Here is a 22,011-nt window from a genome sequence, read left to right on the forward strand (position 1 = left end):
GATTAAAATGAGGATTTTGGGATTCTAAATTGTTCGATCAAGACCATATTCCATCTTGATGTGCCTTTGGCAATGTTTCAGACAGATTATTCACAATTTATCACACATCCGTCCAGTAATTTGATGCTTGCCTATTTCCGTGCATTATCTACTAAGATTTCAGAATTTTAGAACTATGGAAGCAGATCAGCATGGGCCCTTGATTTTTGATGAAAAGCACATAAGATCTTCGCTGCTGTGAAAGAATTAAATTCCGGTTAAGATTAGACTTTGGAACAATTGAAAGAAATGGTAACCATTGAGTTGTTATACATCACATTAGTTATTTGGGCCTACCTAGTTATCTCCAGATACAAACATAGAATTACTCAATCCCATGATTCCACTACAGTTCCAGTGCTGTCAGTCACCAGAGCAAAGATTGAATTAACTAAAATGTTAATATATTTAACCAATTTGGGAGGTTGTTATAAACTTGGAAGATCCAGTACACTGGTCGCAGGCCAAACATGGCTTGTGAGTACCTTTAATCTGGCTCCTGCTTGTTTCCTTGTTGGATGCTCACAAAGCCAGTTTCAACAGTGGCTCAGTTGGATCCCCATAAACTTCCTAGCCCTGTTGCGTTAGAAAAACTTGTTTCCCGATTTGATTCTGAGCACTCAACAATCTTTCCATAAAAATTAGCCCTCTAGGCTGAACTACTAAGGTCAAAGCATCTGTTTCCAAGTTTTGGGGGATGAAAGTAAGGATGATTTGGGCATGGAAGAAATATGAGTGAATGTTGGTTGGTACAGGTGCCTGGTCGTTACCCTAGGGACATAGTTTTTTTTTTGCATATGGAGATCTCTATTTTGGTGTATTGGTGAACCATTTGCCCATCCCTAATTGTCAATGAGAAGGTGGCGATGGGTCACCCTCTTGAGCTGCTGGTGTCCACATCATTTAGGTACACTCACACTGCTGCTAGGGTGCAAATTCCAGGATTTTGAGCCAGTGACAGTGAAGGAACAGCAATGTGTTTCCAAGTCAGGATTTTGTGTGTCTTGGAGGGTAACTGTGGATGTATTAGTCATAATTTTCCAAAGCGCTCTAAATTCAGGAATTAGTCGTCAGATTGGAAAATTGCAAATGCTGCTTGATTGTTTAAGAAGGGAGGGGGAGACAAGCCAGGTGACTACAGGCCTGTCAGTTTAACATCAATTTTGTGGAGATACTCATCCTCATTTTATCTTCGGTGATTTCAACCTCCATCTCAACTCATCTTTCTTGCTCTCACCCTCTCTCTCTCACTCCTGAGTTCACTGCCCTCTTAGGCTCCCTTAATCTCTCCCTCTGTGTAAACTACCCAGTCCATATTTCCATATTCATGGCCACCCCTTTGACTTTGCCATCTCATGTCCCAACATATCAAATCACACAAGGTCATCTTTGATCACCTTACTTGTATCACTTTCCACCCATATCCCTCTTCTACATCCCAAACCTCCCTCCTTCTGTGCCTGACCCTGGAAAAAAAATCTCCACCCTGACTCACTCACTCACAACTGCACTTTCATACAAAAACATATGAACACAAACGAAGTAGGAGCAGAAGGTGGCCATTCAGCCCCTCAGGCCTGCTCTGCCATTCAATAAGATCATGGCTGATCTCTTTTGTGTTTCAAATTCTACATTCCATCTACCCCTGATAACCTTTGATTCCCTTTCCTAATGAGAATCTATCTACCTCTGCCTTAGAAATATTCAATGACCCCGCCTTCCGAGGCAGAATATTCCAAAGTTGTGCAACTCAGAAAAAATTTATCCTCATCTCTGCCCTAAAAGGGCAACCCCTAATTTTAAAACAGCGTCTCCTAGTTCTGGACTCAAGAAGAAACACCCTTCTCATGTCCACCTTGTCAAGACCGTTCAGGATCTTACATACTTTAATCAAGTCATCCCTAACTCTTCTAAACTCCTGTGGAAACGAGCCCAGCCTGTCCAACCTTTCCTCATAAGACAACCCGCTCATTCCAGGCATCAATCTAGTAAACCTCTTCTGAACTGCATCCAACGCATTTACATCCTTCCTTGAATAAGGAGACCAAAACTGCTCAGAGTATTTGACATGTGGTTGCATCAGTGCCCTGTATCGCTGAAGCCATAACATCGTTACTACTACGTTCAGTTCCTCTTGTAATGAAGGATAGTATTCCATTAGCCCTCTTAGTTACTTGCTGTTCCTGCATACTAACATTTTTGTGACCTGTGCACTAGAACACCTAGATCCTTCTCCACCTTGGAATTCTGCAGCCGTTTAAGTAATACTCTGCTTTGTTTTTTTTCTCTCCTGAAAACTTCACATTTTCCCACAATAGACTCTCTCTGCCAAATTTTTGCCCACTCACTCAACTTATCTATTTTCATCTGCAACCTCCTTATGTCCTCTTCACAACCTACTTATCTTTGTATCATCTACGAATTTGCGACCCTGCCTTCACTTCCCCCATCTAAGTCATTAATATAAATTGTAAAATGTTGAGGCACAGACAGCGCAGACTCCTGCAAGACACCACTTGTTACATCCTCCCAATCAGAAGAAGACCCATTTATGCATGCTCTGTTTTCTGCCAGCCAGCCCAACTTCTATCCATGATCCCTCAAATGCCTTCTGGAAGTCCAAGCACAGTATGTCTGCAGGCTCCCCTTTATCCACAGCGCATGTTACTCCTTCAAAGAACTCCAATAAATTGGTTAAATATGATTTCCCTTTCACAAAACCATGCTGATTCTCCCCAATTGCTTTGAGTTTCTCTAAGTGCCCACTAGAACCTCATTAATGATCGATTCTAACACCTTCCCCTTGGCAGACGTCAAGTTAACTGGCATGTAGTTTCCTGTTTTCTACCTCCCTCCCTTGACTAGAGGGGTTATATTTGCTACTTTTCTGTCTGATGGAACTTTTCCATCCGTTTGGCCTTCCATTTACCACAACATTTCTATAGCTATTGATTTACTCAACTGCACCATCAGGTTCACCTTTCATGTCACGGTGTCCACTAAAACCATTGCTTTCTCTCACCCTGGCCAGTCCCCCAGTACTACCCTAATTTCCATTCCCTTAAATCCAGGAGATACAGATGTGAATGGATGTGGTAGACAACTGGTTTAGCCACCTACTGCCTGATCTGACTGGATTTCATAAAACAGGGTACTGCTCTCTTGGCATCCAAAATAGCTCTTGTGCACACAGCTCCTGATGGAGCTCCTTGCTATGCCCATTTATCCATGGCCATCTGCTGCCACCCATTGCTCTTTCTCCCCTCTCAATCCTCCCTTCTGCTGATTAAGTTCCTGTGATTTGAACTGTGGGTGCAATTTGACCCAAACTTCAAATTAATTGTTAGTTTAAACAGCTTCTACCTGATGGTTCAAAGCCCAACCCCACCTTCCTTGTGAGCTCTGGCAAAGATCTGGAAAAGACTTGGCTATGGATTTTATCTCAAATCTGGCTTAAAATTCTTGGACTCCGCTGGATACCTAAACCACGTTTCTGCATTAGACTGCATTTGAAGAAAAAATAGCCCTGCTTCTGTCCAGAAACTGCTGCTGTTATTATTTTTCTTCTTTCTTGATGTGCAACCTGTGGAAAAACCTAGATTTATATCATCTTTCAAGCTTGGCTTCAAATTCCTGAACTCCTCACAATATCAAGAAGACTTTTTCTGCTCTGGGCTACACTGGCTACACTGTAGAATAGTTATTTGTTCATAGGATGTGGGTGTTACTGGCTAGGCCATCATTTATTGCCCATCCCTAATTGCCCTTGATAGGTGGTAGTGACATGCTGCCTTGAACTGCTGCAGTCCGTGTGTTGTAGGAAAACCCAAATGCTGTTAGGGAGTTCCACAATTTTGACCCAGCGACAGTGAAGGAACAACAATATAATTCCAAGTCAGAATGATGTGAGAGTTTGAGGGGGAACTTGCAGGTGGTGGCATTCTTTAATACCATAAGACATAAATTCTGTCTGCCCTGATGATCATCTGTGACACAAAAATATCTTTGGTCAGTCTTCTGCGCTTCCCCCACCACTGCAGTGACAGACCTCAGTCTCCCACTGAGCTTGTGTCTGCCTACTAGTTCGACTCTGTTTCTTCAGCTGCAACCCCTGGTCACAGGTTAAACACACAACTGTGTATGATCATGCACAGAACCTGCTAATGTCTCACAGCAGAGCTTTGCCTCCAATTGTCTTGGTATGCCCTTGTCATTGGACCCAGGCCCTGTGCTGCTGAGACTGTGTGGTAGTTGGCTTGCAATGACCACTCATTTAAAAAAAAAAAATCATATGCAGCACCTTCCACTCATCAAAAAGAAGTTTGGGACTTGGAATGCCAGGACACTCATGGACAACCCCAACAGTGACAGACTTGAGTGCTGTACCACCATCATAGCTGAGGAACTTGGGCACCTTGAGATTGGCTTTGCCACCCAAAGTGAGACAGTGTGCAGGAGAAGGCCAGCTGAAGGAAATGAAGGTGGTGGGTACAGCTTTTTTAGGCTAAGGGGTGCCATAGTTTTAGGCTAAGGGGTGGTAGATTTAAATTAGAAACCCTTTTCTCAAAGGGTCGTGAAACTGTGGACTTCACTACTTCAGAGTGCAGTGGATGCCGGGACGCTGAATAAATTTGAGGCGATAGACAGATTTTAAATTAGTAATGGGTTGAAAGATTATGGGGAGAGGGTTGGAAATTGGAGTTGAGGCCGAAACGAGATCAGCCATGATCGTAATGAATGGCGGGGCAGGCTCGAGGGGCTGAATTGCCTACTCCTGCTCCTAGTTCTTACGTTCTGGAAGGGCCTTCTAGAAAAGGAACAACACCTCCACAGGGTGGTCTTTGCCGTCAAAAATGAGCTTGCCTGGTGCTTCAGTGATTCCCCTGTGGGATAACAGAGCACCTTTTGCCTGCCCAACTCACCCTAACAAGGAATCAGCACGCCACTGTCATCAGCACATACTCTCCTACATTGAAGCAAAAGATGAGACCAAGGAGAGATTCTATACCTACTTTAAGTAATCCCTAACCTGAGTCCCTGCAGGCACAAAACTGATCCTCCTCGGAAATTTCAACACCAGAGTCTAGAAGGACGCAAATATCTGGAGGGGTGCGATATACAAGGAAGGAATAGGGAAAGCAAATGCCAGTGGAGTCCTCTTCCTGACAAAAGGTCTAGAACATGACTTTGTCATAACCAACACCTTGTTCTGCCAGCGAGACGAGCACAAGACCTCATGGCAACACTCACACCCAAACACGGACACTTGCTTGACTATGTCATAGTTCGAGTAAGAGACTTTAGAGAAGTCTACATCACTTATACCATGACAGGTACTGAGGACAGCTGGACCGATCACCACTTTATCTGATCTGCCATTTCCATCAGCCTGGCCCCATTCAATGGAGGCAACAGAAGCGATGCCGCAAGAAAATTAACATTGAATGTCTCAAAGATTCCACCAAGGCACTCCTTCTCAGTCAGCGACTTACTGCCAACTCCAGCCACCAGGAGCTACATTATGCCCATAGTGCCTGGTCAACCCTAAAATCCACTATAACAAGCATCTGGGAAAAGGCCATTGGGGGTCTTTACCAGGAAACATCATGGCTAGTTTGACAAAAATGACGAAGAGATAGAGAACCTAATTGAGTGTAAGCACAAAGCTTTCGGTGACTTTCACTATGGCTCGAGAAAAACAGCAGTCCTACAGGTGGCTGAAAGCAGCAATACAGTATAACACCAGCATAAAGAACAAATGATGGGTAGAAAGAGCATAATAGGTGCACAACTCATGGACACCAACAACATGCACAGCTTCTTCAGCGCTGTCAGGGCGATCTATGGCCTAAGCTCTCAAAGGGCCTACCCCAATTAGGGCCAAGCATGGAGGGGGAGCTCATCAAGTACAGGGAAGCAGTCAGTGCTTGGTGGAAAGAACATTTTGAAGAACCTCTCAACTGAGACTCTCTGTCTTCGTCTTGAACATCTTCAACCCCATTCCTCGATATGCTGTCTGTTTCGGTTTATGCGCTACCCCAGTCCGGAGCGAAGTTGAAAAAGCCATTCAACAACTGAAAAATAACAAAACCCCTGGGTCAGGTGGAATCCCTGCTGAAATTCCGAAACATGGTGATACACTTCTGGTGCGGCTACACAACCTCATAACCTTATCTGAAAGGAAGAGCGCATGCTGGGGGGACCTCAGGGACACTGTGATCTTGACTATATTTAGGAAGGGAGCCGAGTCCAATTGCGGTAACTGCAGAGGAGCCTCCCTGCTATCTGCCACAGGGAAAATCATTGCAAGGATCCTCCTCAACTGCCTCCTCCCAATGTCTGTAGAACTCCTTCCAGAGTCCTAGTGCAGTTTGTGGCCATCGAGAGGCACCACAGACATGATCTTAGTCTTTCTTTTTGCCTCTTATTCTTCTATCTTTATCTTTCACTCTCTCTGCCCTCATCCACTGACCTTTTATGTTGCAGCATCCAGTTGTTTCTTAAATAATTCCAGGCTTTTTGCCTCTAGTACTATATTTAGAAGTTTATTTCATGGTCTTCAATTTTTGTGAGGAAGAATTTTCTAATATTAGCTCCTTTTCATTATCTCTGTGATCCTAACCAGTGGGAGGCTGTGACTCTTGACTTCCTTTTATTAGGGATTCATAATTAGGCCTGTCAGAACAACTGGCTATCTTTCCAACTCCCTAGTGTGCATGTTTTAAAAAAAAAGATCAAAATGAATGTGGGTGACCCTGGGTAATATGCCTAGGATGAAATAAGCTACCCTCTTTGTTTTATTAGTTTGAAATAGACTGTGAACAGTGACATCAAGAATCGGTTTTGTGTGGTATTTTAAGCATCTTCAGTTTCTGGAGCCTGATTTTTTTTTTTAACCTGTGTAAATTCACTTATTTGTAAATAGTGTGGGATTTAAAGCTAAGCATTCAAATGCCTGTATAACTATTTTAGTGCAAAGAATGAAGAAATAAATGATCAAAAATCCAAAAATGTCACTGTCTCTGGTTCCCAATGTTTTGCATTTACCTTTTCCATCCTGTTAACTGTCTCAAATGCCTCTTGTAGACTCTTCCCTTACAGGTTGAGCAGCCCACAATTCTTCTTTCATTTCTTCTTAACTCTGACCCCTGGATACTAGGGATCAGCGTAACTTCCTTTCTGCACAGCCTCCAGAATATGAAAGATGTCTTTGTTTCAGAACTCGGTACTCATGGCGCAATCTAATCAGAGTACTGAATGTTTAATTCTGACTTCGCCTTTGACTTATTTTCTACTCTTTTGGCTGCGTACTGCTCCCTTCCATTGGCTTTGATCAGCCATGACCTTAATGAATGGCAGAGCAGGCTTGAGGGGCTGAGTGGCCCACTTCTCGTAATTTGTATGTTCCTAACATGCCCGAAGACATCCGAGTGTCTCAATTTATCCTTCGTTGTTTTAATGCCATTCAATGGTGTGTCTGTGTGTGTGTGTGTGTGTGTGTGTGTGTGTGTGTGTGTGTGTGTGTGTGTGTGTGTCCTTAGTTGTTTCAATGCCATTCGATGGTGTGTATGTGTCAGTGCGTGTGTGTGTGTGTCAGTGTGTGTCATCCACTTTGCCAGTGTCTTCACCAGCTGTCCTAATATGACTACTATGACAAGTACTTGTTTCCTATCCCGTGGCTTTCCATTGTCTAGTTAGATTACCACCTCAAGTAATTAAGGACAGCCTAGGGATTCAACCTTGGGCCCTCTGGCCTGAGTAGCTTTGTTCCTGGATAAATTTGCTGAGCCATCAAGAGAGCTCCTGCAACTTCTTTCTCGTGGTATCAATAAATCTATGAAATATTTTGAAAAATTGAATTAACTTGGATCTGTGCTACAATTCCAATATTTCGCAAAGTTGCCTAATTTGAAACCTATAGCATTAAGTTGCTTATAAGGCATTATTTAAAATATTGCAATTAAGTATTTCAGTGTTGTGCTATCTGTCTATTTAATAAGTCTAACATTTTACAGTTGTGCTGAAATCTATGATTGAATATATTAGCACCACCTATGCTCTGTAAATTTTCAATCTGTGGGCTTTATCCTATTCTAAATAAAATCTATTTATCTAAAACATTAAAACCTTAACAGGTATACAGACCTGTAGCTCAGAAAATCCATAAAGATGTGGAGCAGATGTTGATTGTGTCTATTCTCCAAAATGGAAAGAATGGCAGGTAGAAGTGATCAGCATCATCTGTGGTCATTGAGAAATGACTAATAATACCAACTTTAATTTGGATACAAGAATTGAGAAATAATTTGAAATCCTAAATATCAATTAATTACTATTGGAAAGGAGTGCAGATCTAATCAAACAGGGGACCTGAACCTATAGGAACTGTTCTGATTCATGTTTCGTTTCTAGACTGCTGACTACAAATAACTCTGTTTAGAAGTATCAGGGAAGAAAATATACCTTGGATAACAGCATACCACCTTGCTGAGATTGAACAGAAGATATTTATAGATCTGATACTGAAGAAAAAAACATTTTACATCTGTGTTTGATATACCAATTGTTAATTTAGCATCTGACCTAGAATACCGAATGATCTAAGATAAATTAAATTTATAAAAACCTACTTTACTTGCTAAGAATCATTCATGGTTCAGTGTTGGCACATAAGGAGTGCTGCACTGGTAGAAGCACCATCTTTTATACAAAGTGTTAAACCAAATGTTAACTTGGGCAGAAAATACCCCAAGGTAGTATTCGAAGAAATTAATAAAGTTTTCCGAGTGTTCTTGGAGAATTTATCCTTCAAACAACATCACTAAAACAGATTAACTGGTCATTTATCTTTTGTTCCTGGGACCTTGCTGTGTGCAAATTAACTGCCACATTTTGACTAAATGGTGACAGTGACTACACTTCAAGGGTAATTCAATGGCTGTGAAGCTTTTTTGGGCTGTCCTGAGGACATGAAAGGCATTTTACAAAGACAATTCATTTATTGCTTCTTTCTATTTGCCTTCTACATATTGAAATGCAGAACTGTGGAATAAATACTGAACTAGTCTGTATAAAGTTTGAGGCATTGATCAACAATTTGTCTTTTTGAGCGGCGTACTCTTGAATTAGAAATATATTTGTAAGTACATCATATTTTGAAATGCTGTCCATTGCTATATTTGTTTTTCTTCAGTTGCTTGGTATCTGAATGGGGTGCCCTAAAATTGATAACTAGAATCTTTCTGCATCATGCTAATTTTGATTTAGCTGTAGGAGAAAATTCTTAGTTTTTAACAGATCAGAGTAAATTTGCTGAATATTCAGTAGGAACCAAATTTTCTTCGTGTCTTTTGCCAGTTATGGTTTTATTTTGATTTGTTTATTTTTTTTGTGCAGACGTCAGAAAGCCAGAGAGAGACAACAGAAGTTGCTTGCAGAATTTGCCTCAAGACAAAAAAGTTTCATGGAAACAGCAATGGATCTTGGTAAGCCTTTGTATATTGATGCAAAATATTTGTCCAGTTGAGATCATTTTATCACTAACAATATAATTTGAATGTGGCAGTCCTTTGGATTCTTATGGATTGTGAATTGCTTGTTTCATAGTTTTTCTGTTGGATTTATGTATGGGAGGTAGAAGGTATTTAAAAGATATTTGGTCAAATTAAGACTACTGAATAGAAAATGGTTTACAGGTAAGTTTCTGACCATTGAAATGGGTAACATGACAAAGAGATGTCCGTTAGCAGATATGAAAAAGGAATTGGGTGTGATTATTCACTTCCCTGAAAGCATCAAATCTATAAAATCTAGTCAATGTAAAGCTTTTATCAATTAGGGCAGTTATGTACTCAGGTGTATCTGGCTGGCATTTGGATGTAAGTGATTTATTATATCCTTGGGCAGATTATTAATGAGGCTATATTTGAATTTTGTAAACAGTTGAATTCCTTATCTTCAAGGGGCAATAATGCGTTGAAGAGAATTGAGAGAAGAGCTCTAATGATGATTCTGCGGTTTGTAACTTGAGGTTCAGATTAATGGATCATAACTGAAATTGATTTCGCTGGAAAAAGAAGGATTAAGTGACGGTTTAGATCTTAAGCACTGAAAAGATGTAGATACAAGCAGCCTATTTAATTTGAACTACACATACAGACATAGATATGAGTACAAAATTCTGGAACCTCAAGTAAAACCTGATCACGGTGAAAGTCACTAACCCACAGTAGTAGTTACGTGGAATAGAATTTTGCTGAACGTACATAGAACTGTTAGTTTAACAGTATTTTTTTAAAGCTAGATAAATAATAAATGAGAGTAGTCTATAGAAAGCATTGATTTCTGATTTGGTTGGATCACAAAACTTCATGCTTGGGGGTAAAACAAAATATAAGATGTATGGAGTTTGTTGATCTTGCATTTTTCAGAGAGGACTGACTCCTGTTAAAGATACTTGGTAGTAAGTTAGAGCTCTTTCTCCCTGCAGTTGCTTCCTTTTATCACAAACTTACCTCGCAGTTTGGGTCCTGACTCTCTCAAATAGGCTGTTGGAACTCTAAATTTTGAAGCACCACTATCTGGATCTATATCTTGTATTACGCAAGTTTAAACTGCATCGTGACTCCTCGAGAAAGAGAGCATTTTATAATGCTGAAGAAGGAACACATATTTTGGAAACTGCAAGAGAACAATATTTTGGAAACTGCATAGAGAACAAAAAAGACCAAAAAAAATTTCAGAAACAATATAGAAATGGATAAAATATTAGCTAGATTCTAGTGGGACAAAAGGAAAGAAAACCCAGAGAATCATGAAAAATATTACAGAACCTATGGTGATACATGGAAGGGGGAGAGAAAACAGAGAAACTATATTTAAAATATAAAAATTAGCATTACAAAATCTGGAGAGAACATACCATATCTGAGAAAATATAGAAATCAATTTTTACTGTTGACACAAACAATGTACATTTGGTATATGTTTTGTTTTGATATTTTTGTACTACATTTGGGCTGGTTTTTAATGACCATAGGCCTTCACTCTTCCTGAAAAGCTAAATAGTGATTTCTGCAGCCTGTGGAATGGAATACATGAGAGATGCTGATATAGACACTGGGGGCTGAGATAATACACTCTTGGTTAAATTAAGGGGGAGAAAGAGAGAGAGGCGACCTGTTGAATGATGGCCGATGTAGTATATACTATAATGTTAAATATGTAAATATACAGTCTACATCATCAGTGATGTAAGATCACATGACAAGAACATGAAGACAGTTCTATGTAGAGCATCGTGCTGAGTCAGTATTGTAAATAGTTAGTCTAATGTTCAATAAAAGTTAGGGTTTACCAACAGCAATGCCCCCGATGCAGGTTTACCAGGTACAGAACAGCATCGGGTCTAGCAGAGAATATTAGCAAGGAGCAGGTCAGTATCTTACTCTATGCCATAGGCTGTAGTGCACATGATGTAATGGTCAGACAGAACATAAACGAAGACACAACTAGGTATAACAATGCTATCAAAGCCTTTGATTCTTTTTTTAGTCTTTGGAAAAACACCAGATAGAGAGAGCAAAATTTTATAAGCGCACCCAAAGACCAGGAGAGAGCAAATATTTCTTTATTAATGAGATATATCAATTAGCTGAAAGTTTGTGAACATGGACCCCTGAAAGATAATTAAGTCGGGATCGCATTGTTCTGGGAGCCTTAGAAGAGACACTATCAGATTTTTTGCAGTCAAGGAAGATATGATCCTATTAAAGGCTGTGCAGATAATGAGGCAGGCAGAAGAAAGAAAAACAAAATCTTTGTTTGAGGTGAAAAAAGAAATACCGTGGAGAAAAACAGTCTGATACAGCCCAGTTTATAGCACCCCAAACAGGAAAATAAGAGGGTGTGATAGCCGCTATTATTCAGTGTTCCTGTTGTGGTGGGAAAAGGCTGCATTGGTGTGAAGAATGCCCTGCCAAAAATGTGGAGAGCAATTCCTGGAAGAAGAAGGGCCATTTTAAATCAGTTTGCCGCAGCTAATAACTCTTAACAAAACAATTAAAGGAGTAACAGCCAAGATCAAGTATCATTCAAGAAGTCAGAAGTAAAAGAACCAGAAGCACCATTCTTGGGAGAAATTGCAGAATCAAAAGGGAACTATTGGAGTGCAGATATTATAGTCAATGGACGTAAACAAACTTCAAATTAGACATGAGCAGAAGTTTCAATTCTTTCAGACACACAAGTAGTTAAAACCAGACATACTGTAGCCATTGGCCATGAGACCCTGCAGTTCAGGAGGCATTCAGCTGAAAGTCAAAGGGCAGTTGACTGCTAAACTCCAGCAATCACAGAAACTTTGCAAGTGATTCACAATCAAGAATGTTCATTAAGTGGAAAAGCTTACACAGATTTACAACTCATTGAAAAAGTTGATGAACTAGGAAGTTCCGAAAAATCAGCAGAATTTGGGGCAGAATTTCCAAAGCAGTTCATAGTATTATTAGTATTATCTATCCCTTGCTAGCAAGGATGATGGTCTTCCATGAGTCCAAAGGTGGCTGATGAGGACGATTTGGTATCTGCAGACCACATATGGCATTTGTTGTCATGTGGGATGTCTGGTTGTATGTTATCAGTTCGGGTCATGGTGTGTTCCTTTTTCGCCATTCTTGTATTTCCTCTTCGTTTTGTCATCGTTGGGCCTCCGTGATGGGATCTTCCCCATAGACCGTGCTGCCATCTGGTTCAATCCAAGGCAGTGGTCTCCCAGAATTGATGTCAATATTGCATTTCTTCGTGTTGGCTTTCAGCATATCCTTGAAATGCTTCTTGAGTCCTCCTCTGGTAAGTCTGCCCTGACTGAGCTGGGAGAAGACAACCTGCTTTGGGAGCCTGGTATCTGACACCCGAACTAAATGACCAACACAACAAAGCTGATGGCGGCAGATGATCATAGCCTTGATGCTCGTGAGAAGACACTGATGTTGTTGTGTTTGTCCTCCCACTTAATATGCAAGACTTGCTACAGGCAATGTTGATTGTATGACTCCAGTGCTTGATGTGCCTCTGATACATTGTCCATGTTTCAGCCCCAAACAATAAGGAAGGGACCATGACCACGTGGTAGACCATGAGCTTATTTTGAGTTTTGATGTCGCAATCTTCAAATACTCGCGTCCTCAGGTGGCCAAAGGCTGCACCAGCAAATTTACATATTTGGAGGTCGAGCGAAGCTGAAAATAGCCTCTTGCGTCACATTAGGACCAATGTGCTTGTTCACCACAAGGAAGGTTCTATACCCACTTTTACAGAAAGTGAAACAAGAAATTGAGTCAATGCTGCTGCAGGTAGTCATCTCATTGGTCGCCAAACCCACAAATTGGTATTCAGGCATGGTTCCTGTACCAAAACTGAGTGGCTCAATATGCACCTATGTGGCCCTCACACAGTTCAACAAGGCAGTGGGAAGGAAGATCCATCCAATGGCATCTGAGGATGAGAGCCTGGCAAAGCTGGTTGGATGCAAGCAGTTGCTTCTGGCAGCTACCTTTGGATGAGGAATCCAAACTACTGACTACATTTATCACCCCCTTCGGGAGATATTATTTCAATTGTGTACCTCCTTGGAGTCACATAGGCTCCAGAGATTTTTCAGAGAACAATGTGAGCCATTTTGGAGGGATTAGAAGGGATCATCTGCCACATGGATGACAGTCTCTATCACTGGGGACAAAGTATTTGAGAAACTAATGGGACTAAAGGCAGACAAATCGGCAGGACCTGATGGCCTGTATCCAAGGGTTTTAAAGGAACTGGCTGCAGATATAGTGGAGATATTGGTCGAAATATTCCAGAACTCTCTGGATTCCGGAAGGATTGAAAAACCGCAAATGTGATGCCCCTGTTCAAGAAGGGAGGGAGACAAAAAGCAGGAAACTATAGGCCAGTCAGCCTAACATCTGTCGTTGGGAAAATGCTAAAGTCCATTATTAAGGAAGAAATAGGGCATTTAGAAAAGCTTAACACAATCAAATTAATGGATCTTTTTCAGTTTGGGGAGATGTAACTAGTGCAGTGCCACAAGGATCAGTCCTAGGGCCTCAATTCTTTATTATCTATATTAATGACTTGGAAGACAGAGTGTAATGTATCCAAATTTGCTGATGATACAAAAAGAGGCGGGAAGGCATGTTGTGACGAGGACGTAAGGAATCTGCAAGAGGATATAGACGGGTTGAGTGGATGGACAAAAATTTGGCAGATGGAGTTTAATGTTGGAAAAATGATAGGAAAAATCAAAAGGCAGACTATTATTTAAATTGAGAGGCACTCCAAAAAAAAGTGTAGCACAGAAGGATCTGGGTGTTCTGGTGCGTCAAACACAAAGTTTAGCATGCAGATGCAGCAAGTAATTACCAAGGCAAATGGAATTTTGGCCTGTATTGCTAGGGGGCTGGAGTTTAAAAATAGGGAAGCCTTGTTACAACTGTACAGGGTATTGGTGAGGCTGTACCTGGAGTACGGTGTACAGTTTTGGTCCCCGTATTTAAGAAAGGATATACAGGCATTGGAGGCAGTTCAAAAGAGATTCACTAAGCTGTTTCCTGGGATGAAGGGGTTGACTTATCAAGAGCAGCTAAACAGGTTAGACATTTATTTATTGGAGTTTTTAGAAGAATGAGGGGTGATCTTATTGAAACGTACAAGATTCTGAGGGGACTTGGCAGGGTAGATGTTGATAAGATGTTTCCACTAGTGGGGGAATCTCGAACTATGGGACATAGTTACAGAACAAGGAGACACTCATTTAAAACTGAGATGTGAAGGAATTTCTTCTCTGAGGCTTGTGAATGTCTGTAATTCTCTACCCCAGAGAATTAAGGAGTCTAGATCACTGAAATTATTTAAAGAGGAGATAGATAGATTTTTAAAATGTTGGGGAGTTGAGGGCTATGAGGAGCTGGCAGGAAAGAGGAGTAGAGGCCTGGGGCAGATCAGCCATGATTTTATTGAATGGCGGAGCAGGCTTGAGGGGCCGAATGGCCTATTCCTGCACTTTTTTTTAATGTTATGTTCTTATCCTGATCCAAGGGTCCACCACACTGGAACATGATGGCAGCGTTGCAATGCTTGTAAGAAGCAGGGCTAACTCTCGACAATAGATGTGCGTTTTCGCAATCCACTATAAAATTTCTGGGACAGATCATTCATGCATCAGGGCTGATCCCAAAAGACCAAGGCATTCAAAGAGTTTCCACCTCCCTACAATGCTACGGAGCTCCAACGGTTCATGAGGTGGTCAATCAGGTAGGGAAGTTCCCCTCTAACTTGACAGATGTGAACGAACCACTCTGACAGTTACTCGGGCAAGACCAGGCATGGTGTTGGGGAGAACAACAACAAATCTCATTCCAGAATATCAAGATCATGCTTATTTCACCAGATATATTGGCATTCTATGACCAGCAACTGCCCACAGTAGTTGCTGCAGATGCATCAGCGACTGGATTAGGAGTAGCAATCTTCCAAATCTAGAAAGGTGGAATGTGTAGACCGAATATTATGCATCAGTCATTCACTGAAACGGAACAAAGATGCACTGTATCAATTGATGATAAGGCATTGGTAGCCACATGGGCCTGTGAGAAGTTCGTCGACCATGCCTTAGGCTTCCAGTTTACAACTGAGACAGGCCACCAGCCATTGGCCATCTTATTAAATACCAAGGAACGAGCAAAAATGCCGCTTAGAGTCCAGAGATTCCAGCTGAGACTCATGAGGTCCGATGCCATACAAGGCAAACAAAAGCAGATGTGTTGTCATGCATTCATTGGGAAACCTGAACAGGAGGACCTAAATCTTGAGGATGTAGGGTCAAACAGCTCATTGATTACAATATTCCTATTAGCAACTACACAGAGGTTGAACGAAATAAGGCAAGCATGGAAAACCTTGAAGGATGTGCTAAAATTGAATAATATTGCAAAAACTGATGGCCGGAATATTTTTGTTTTAATTCATTTACAGAATGTGGGTGTCACTGGCTAGGCCAGCGTTTATTGCCCATCCCTAATTGCCCTTCAGAGGGCATTTTAAGAGTCAACCACGTTGCTGCAGGTCTGGAATCACATGTAGGCCAGCCCAGATAAGGACAGCAGATTTCCTTCCCTAAAGGCTATTAGTGAACCAAATGGGTTTTTACGACAATCGACAATGGTTTCATAGTCCTCATTAGACTTTTAATTCCAGATTTCCATTGGATTTAAACTTCTTCATCTGTCATGGTGGAATTCGAACTCGGGTCCCCAGAGCATTACCCTGCATCTCTGGAATACTAGTCCAGTGACAATTCCACTATACCACTATGCCACCGCCCCCCCCATAGTGATATCCTGAAACCGTACTTGGAGCAGGGCAGACATCTCAGTATTGTGGACAACATATTAATCTATGATGAGAGATTGGTCACACCAAGAGCCGTCAGACCCTAGACACTTCAAAGGATACACCAGGGACACCTAGGCATTGCAAAGTGTCGTGCTGGGGTGCGAAATTCATTTTGGTGGAATCTCAATGACTAGAGGACATGATTTCGAGTGATGTAGGTTCTCATTGCTAGATTTTAAGAGAAACTCTGATGTTCAAGACTGGATAGGATTGAGCTGCTACTTGGTGGATGGAAGTAAAAACCCTGAAGTTAACAGTGTGATTCTTAATTTGCCAGTTATCAGTTCTGGTATTTCTTTAACATTCTAACTGTAATAATTTCTACACCCATAGTTCTACTAACATTAATCACTCATGATATGACTTCCATGGCCTATGGAGGAGAATATAAGTGGAGATTAAGGGTATGTTAGAATGTTTACATGTCACTTGTATTTACCACGAGATTGATGTATAAAGCTAATTTAAAATATTTATTTTTCCATCTAAGTAGTTGAAATATTAAATTACCCTTACTTAATGTCCTAAATAAAAAAATTTTGTGTGTTTCTCAGTAGGAGGTATTTCAAATGTTATTGCTTAGTCCTTGAAATAGAAATACCTCAGGCAAATGAGAACCGAGCATGGTGGGTTTTTTTCCTCTGCAAGCAAGGTGACATCAGAAATGCCTTGCATTCTCAGGCTGCTGAGCCTAGTTAGATAAATAAATTAGATTCCAACTGTCTTTTGGGAAATGAGGTGAAGGGTTGGGGCAGAAGATATCAAAGTACTAATAGTTGTTCTGCCTCCAGGGAACTACCTTGACACACACTGTTTAGTAAGGGAAAAATGTTCTTGGCAATTAGAGACTTGTACTGTACTCAGCAATTTTTTTGCATCTTTTCCTAGCTTTTGGCCTCTTAACAGTCGCTATCTTGGGATCTCACACAAAACCAATTAAACACAGTGAAGCTGCTGACAAAAATCTTTTAAAAATATTAGTCAATTTGGATATGTTCTTTGTGATAACCTCACGTTTGGCTTTGATTTTTTTTAACAGCCAAGAAATTACAAGCAGGCATTGGTTAAAAAATGGCAGCAATTTTTTTTAACAAAAGGAGCATTAGAGAGAATACAATATAATTCAATGAGTTAAGCACTTTGCTTTGCAAAACTTGACTTCCCACGTGCCAAAGTTTCCATATATTCAGCAGGAATTTTTTTCTGATGAAAGTAGAGAATTGAAATTGTGAAGTAAGTTGAACTTTATTTACATTGGAAGATTGAAATTTACTGACACTCCTATCACTTTTTTCTAGGAATTGCAATAAGTACCAAATTAGCTTCTTTTATACTGTTGAATAGATGTTGATTGAGAACTAATACAATAACTGATGGTCCTTAATACCCATTGGGTTTTATCAAACAATCGAAGCTGGAGTAATTTTTAAAAGAAAACCTATGCAGATTGAACGCTACAGCCTTTGATGTTTCCTGCACATTGTTTTATCACCATTTGCTTGGAACAGAAAATATTGTTTTTAATTCCAGCACACACAAACGTAATGATTGTTTACAGACTCTGTAAGTCATAATTTATAGGGAGGGAGTAGCAGTAGAGGGGTGGTGAAGAATTCGAGCTCCTGGATGAAGTAAACATAACGGCCTGAAATTTCTTCCAGGTTATTATTGTGTTTCCATTGCAGTTCACCCAAAATCAGTAGAATCAGCTCAAAAATCAAGGAATTTTGAGTACAAATCACATCTAAGCTGAATGGTGATCTAATTGAGGTCTTTAAGATTCTGAAAAGTTTTGAATGGTTGCCATAAAGATGATGTTTCCATTTTGGGGAAGAATGAAACTAGCTGTCATAAATAGAAGATAAATCCAACAGGGACTTCAAGAAATTTTTTTATCCAAAGAGTGGTTAGAATGTAGAACTCACTACCTTGAGAAAAGTTTGTATTTATATAACTCCTTTCATGACCTCAGGACACCCCAAAGCTCTTTGCGTTACTTTTTGAAGTGTAGTCACTGTTGTACTGTAGGAAACATGGCAGCCAATTTGTGCACAGCAAGCTTCCACAGACAATACTGTGGTAATAACCTGATGATCTGTGTTAGTGATGTTGTTTGAGGGATAAATATTGGCCAGGACACTGGGGATAACTGCCCTACTCTTATTCTCTAGACAGCAGATGGGGCCGCAGTTTATTGGTTCATTTGACAGCAGCTCTGATAGTGCAGCACACTCAGTACTGCACTGGAGCGCCAGCTGAGATTTTTGTACCCAAGTCTGTGGAGTGGGACTTGAACCCACAACCTTCTAACTCAGAGGCAAGTGTGCTTCCTACTGAGTCACAGCTGACACAGACAGAATGAGTAGTTGAGGCAGATGCTAGATGAAACAATTGAAAGAATATGTTGATGCGGTTGAATGAAGGTGGATGGGAGGAGACTTGTGTGGAGCAAAAACAGACCTGCTAATTACCTCCCAACTGGATTACTCCAATGTTCTACTGTTACCTCCCATCTTGCATATAAACCTCAGCTCATCCAAAGTTGAACTGCTAATATCCTATCTAATATTAAGTTCCATGATGAGGGTATAGAACAGCTGCTGGCAGCAAAATTTGGTGATAGGCATGGAAGTCCCCCACCCAGAGTACATTCTGTACCCATGCCATCCTCCATGCTTCTTCCAATTAGCGTTCAACATAGAGAAGTACTGATTCATCAGCTGAGGGGAGGGGGAGGTGGTAGGTGATAATTAGCAGGAGGCTTCCTTGCCCACTTTTAAGTTGATGTCATGAGACTTCATGGGGTTCGGGGACAAGGCTCAGTATGAGTTCCACCAGGGCCACTCAGCTCCTGAGCTCATTATAGCTTTGGTCCAAATATGGACAAAAGAATTCGGTGAGGTGAGAGTGACTGCCCTTGAAATCAAGGCAACAATTGACTTGAGTGTGACATCAAGGAGACTTAGCAAAACTGAAGCCAGTGGGTATCGGGGAAAATCTCCACTGTTTGGGGTCATACCTAGCACAAAGAAAACTGGTTGTGGTTGTTGTAGGTCAATCATCTCAGTCCCAGGGCGTTGCAGCAGCAGTTACATGGGGTAGTGTCCTACGCTCAATCGTGTTCAGCTGCTTCAACAATGACTATCTCTCCATCATAAGGTCAGAAGTGGGGATGTGCAATCATCAGTGAACAATGTTCAGCACCATTCACGACTCCTCAGATATTGAAGTGGTCCGTGTTCATATGCAGTAAGACCAGGACAACATTTAGCCTTGGGCTGATAAGTGACCAGTAACATCCAGGCAATGACTGTCTCCAACAAGAGAGAATCTAACCATCTCCCCATGACATTCAATGGCATTACCATTACTGAATCCCCCACTATCAACATCCTGGGGGTTACCAATGACCAGAAACTGAAGTGGGGTATCCATATAAATACTGTGGCTACAAGAGCAGGTCTGAAGTTGGGAACCCAGAGGTGAGTAACTCATCTCCTGACTCCCCAGAGCTTGTCCACCATCTATAAGGCATAAGTTAGGAGTATGATGGAGTATGGTAGAGTACTCTCCATCGTCTGAATGAGTGCGACTGCAACCACAATCAAGAAGCTTGACACCATCCAGGTCAAACAGCCTGATTGATTGGCATCACCTTAAACGTTCATTCCCTCCGCCAGCGATGCACAGTGGCAGCAGTCTGTACCACCTCCAAGATACACTGCAGCAACTCACCAAGGCTTCTTCGATAGCACCTTTCAAACTTGTGACTTCTACTACCTAGAAGGACGTGATGAAACTCAAATGCTTACCTTTAATCTGAAGTCGGAGGTCAGGAACTCCAGTTTCCGATGAACCTCAGGCCTTTTGTGCACGTGCCGACCGGGAAATGGCTGCACGTGTGCTGCAGTTTATTCTATCTTCAGGCTAGGAACCAGTCTGCGTGCCTGCACAAAATCAAGGAAGGGCAAACGGCACAAAAAGCAGGTCAGATGATCTGAAGCGGAGCGCCATTACCAAGGAGGTGCCCCAGGGAGCATGGCACGGGAGGGGGACAGGGACAGGTCCAAGAAGGAAATCCCAGGTAAGGCACAAAGATAGGGATCAGGGATAGGTCCCATTAAGCCAAAAGAAAGGACCATTGAACCAGCCTTTGAGTTAAAGAAAGAGCTGCACTGAGAATACTTGAAGTGAAGTGGGCTTGAGAGAAGCCCTGAAGATCCAAGAAGACAGCTGAAGGTTGGTGACTCTGTGCTACGGGCCCTTGGGGCAAAGGTACCCTTTTGAAGCAGTGGTGCCCTGCTTGGTACAGCTGAAGATCTGAAATTGTGCTTGGAAGGTGATGCTTGAGTGCACCCTGAAAACCAAGGAAAAGGAATCTTGGAAAGCGAGATTGAAACCCTGTGAGGTGGGCCATTATTGAAACCACTCGAGTGGGAGCGACTTTGGAAACAACTCCAAGGTGAGATATTCAAATGTGGAGATTGGAAATGTGGAAACCGTGAGAAAGATGAAGTTTCAGTGAGATTGGTTGGTCGCAATGTGACAGTTTGCCTGGGCGGGTTGTTAAAAAAAATCCATGCTGTAATGAGGCCAGGAGCTGAGTGGCCCTGGTGGAACACAAACTGGGTACCAGTGAGCTGGTTATTGGTAAGCAAGTGCCGCTTGATAGCATTGCTGATGACCCCCTTCCATTACTTTACTGATGATGGAGAATAGACTGATGGGGCAGTAATTGGCCTGGTTAGACCTCTCGTGCTTTTTGTGTACAGGACACACCCTGGCAATTTTCCTCATTACCGTGTAGATGCCAGTGTTGTAGCTGTACTGGAACAGCTTGGCTAGGGTGCGGCAAGTTCTGGAGCACAAGTCTTCAGTACTATTGCCGGAATATTGTCAGGGCCCATAGCCTTTGCAGTATCTAACAGCCTTCAGCTGTTTCTTGATATCACGTGGAGTGAATCGAATTGGTTGAAGACTGGCATCTGTGATGCTGGGGTCCTCTGGAGGAGGTTGAGATGGGTCATCCACTCAGCCCATCTGGCTGAAGATTGTAGCAAATGCTTCAGCCTTATCTTTTGCACTGATGTGCTGGACTCCCCCATCATTGAGGATGGGGATATTTGTGGAGCCGCCTCCTCCAGTGAGTTGTTTAATTGTCCACCACCATTCACAACTGCATGAGGCAGGACTGCAGATCTTAGATCTGATCCGTTGGTTGTGGGATCACTTAGCTCTGTCTACCACTTGCTGCTTATGCTTGTTGTCACGCAAGTAGTCCTTTTGTGATAGCTTCACCAGATTGACACCTCATTTTTAAGAATGTCTCATGCTGCTCCTGGCATGTCCTCCTGCACTCTTCATTGAACCAGGGTTGATCCCCTGGCTTGATGGTAATGGTAGAGTGGGGGATATACCGGGCCATGAGGTTACAGATTGTGTTCGAGTACAATTCTGCTGCTGCTGATGGCCCACAGCACTTCATGGATGCCCAGCCTTGATTTGTTAGAAAAGTTTGAA

The 22,011-nt window shown here is 41.7% G+C and overlaps 1 protein-coding gene across 4 annotated transcripts in view; it reads left to right on the top strand.

Moving 5' to 3' along the window:
- ubr3 (ubiquitin protein ligase E3 component n-recognin 3) overlaps window positions 1–22,011 on the top strand; it is a 353,894-nt gene that overhangs the window by 155,507 nt on the left and 176,376 nt on the right. For all 4 annotated transcript variants that reach the window (XM_078552128.1, XM_078552129.1, XM_078552130.1 and 1 more), the window contains one exon: window positions 9,436–9,524. In XM_078552128.1, coding sequence (XP_078408254.1) covers window positions 9,436–9,524 — 89 coding nt within the window. The remainder of the gene's footprint in view (window positions 1–9,435; window positions 9,525–22,011) is intronic.

Source organism: Cetorhinus maximus, chromosome 11, assembly GCF_964194155.1.
Source record: "Cetorhinus maximus chromosome 11, sCetMax3.hap1.1, whole genome shotgun sequence".
Lineage (NCBI taxonomy): Eukaryota > Metazoa > Chordata > Chondrichthyes > Lamniformes > Cetorhinidae > Cetorhinus > Cetorhinus maximus.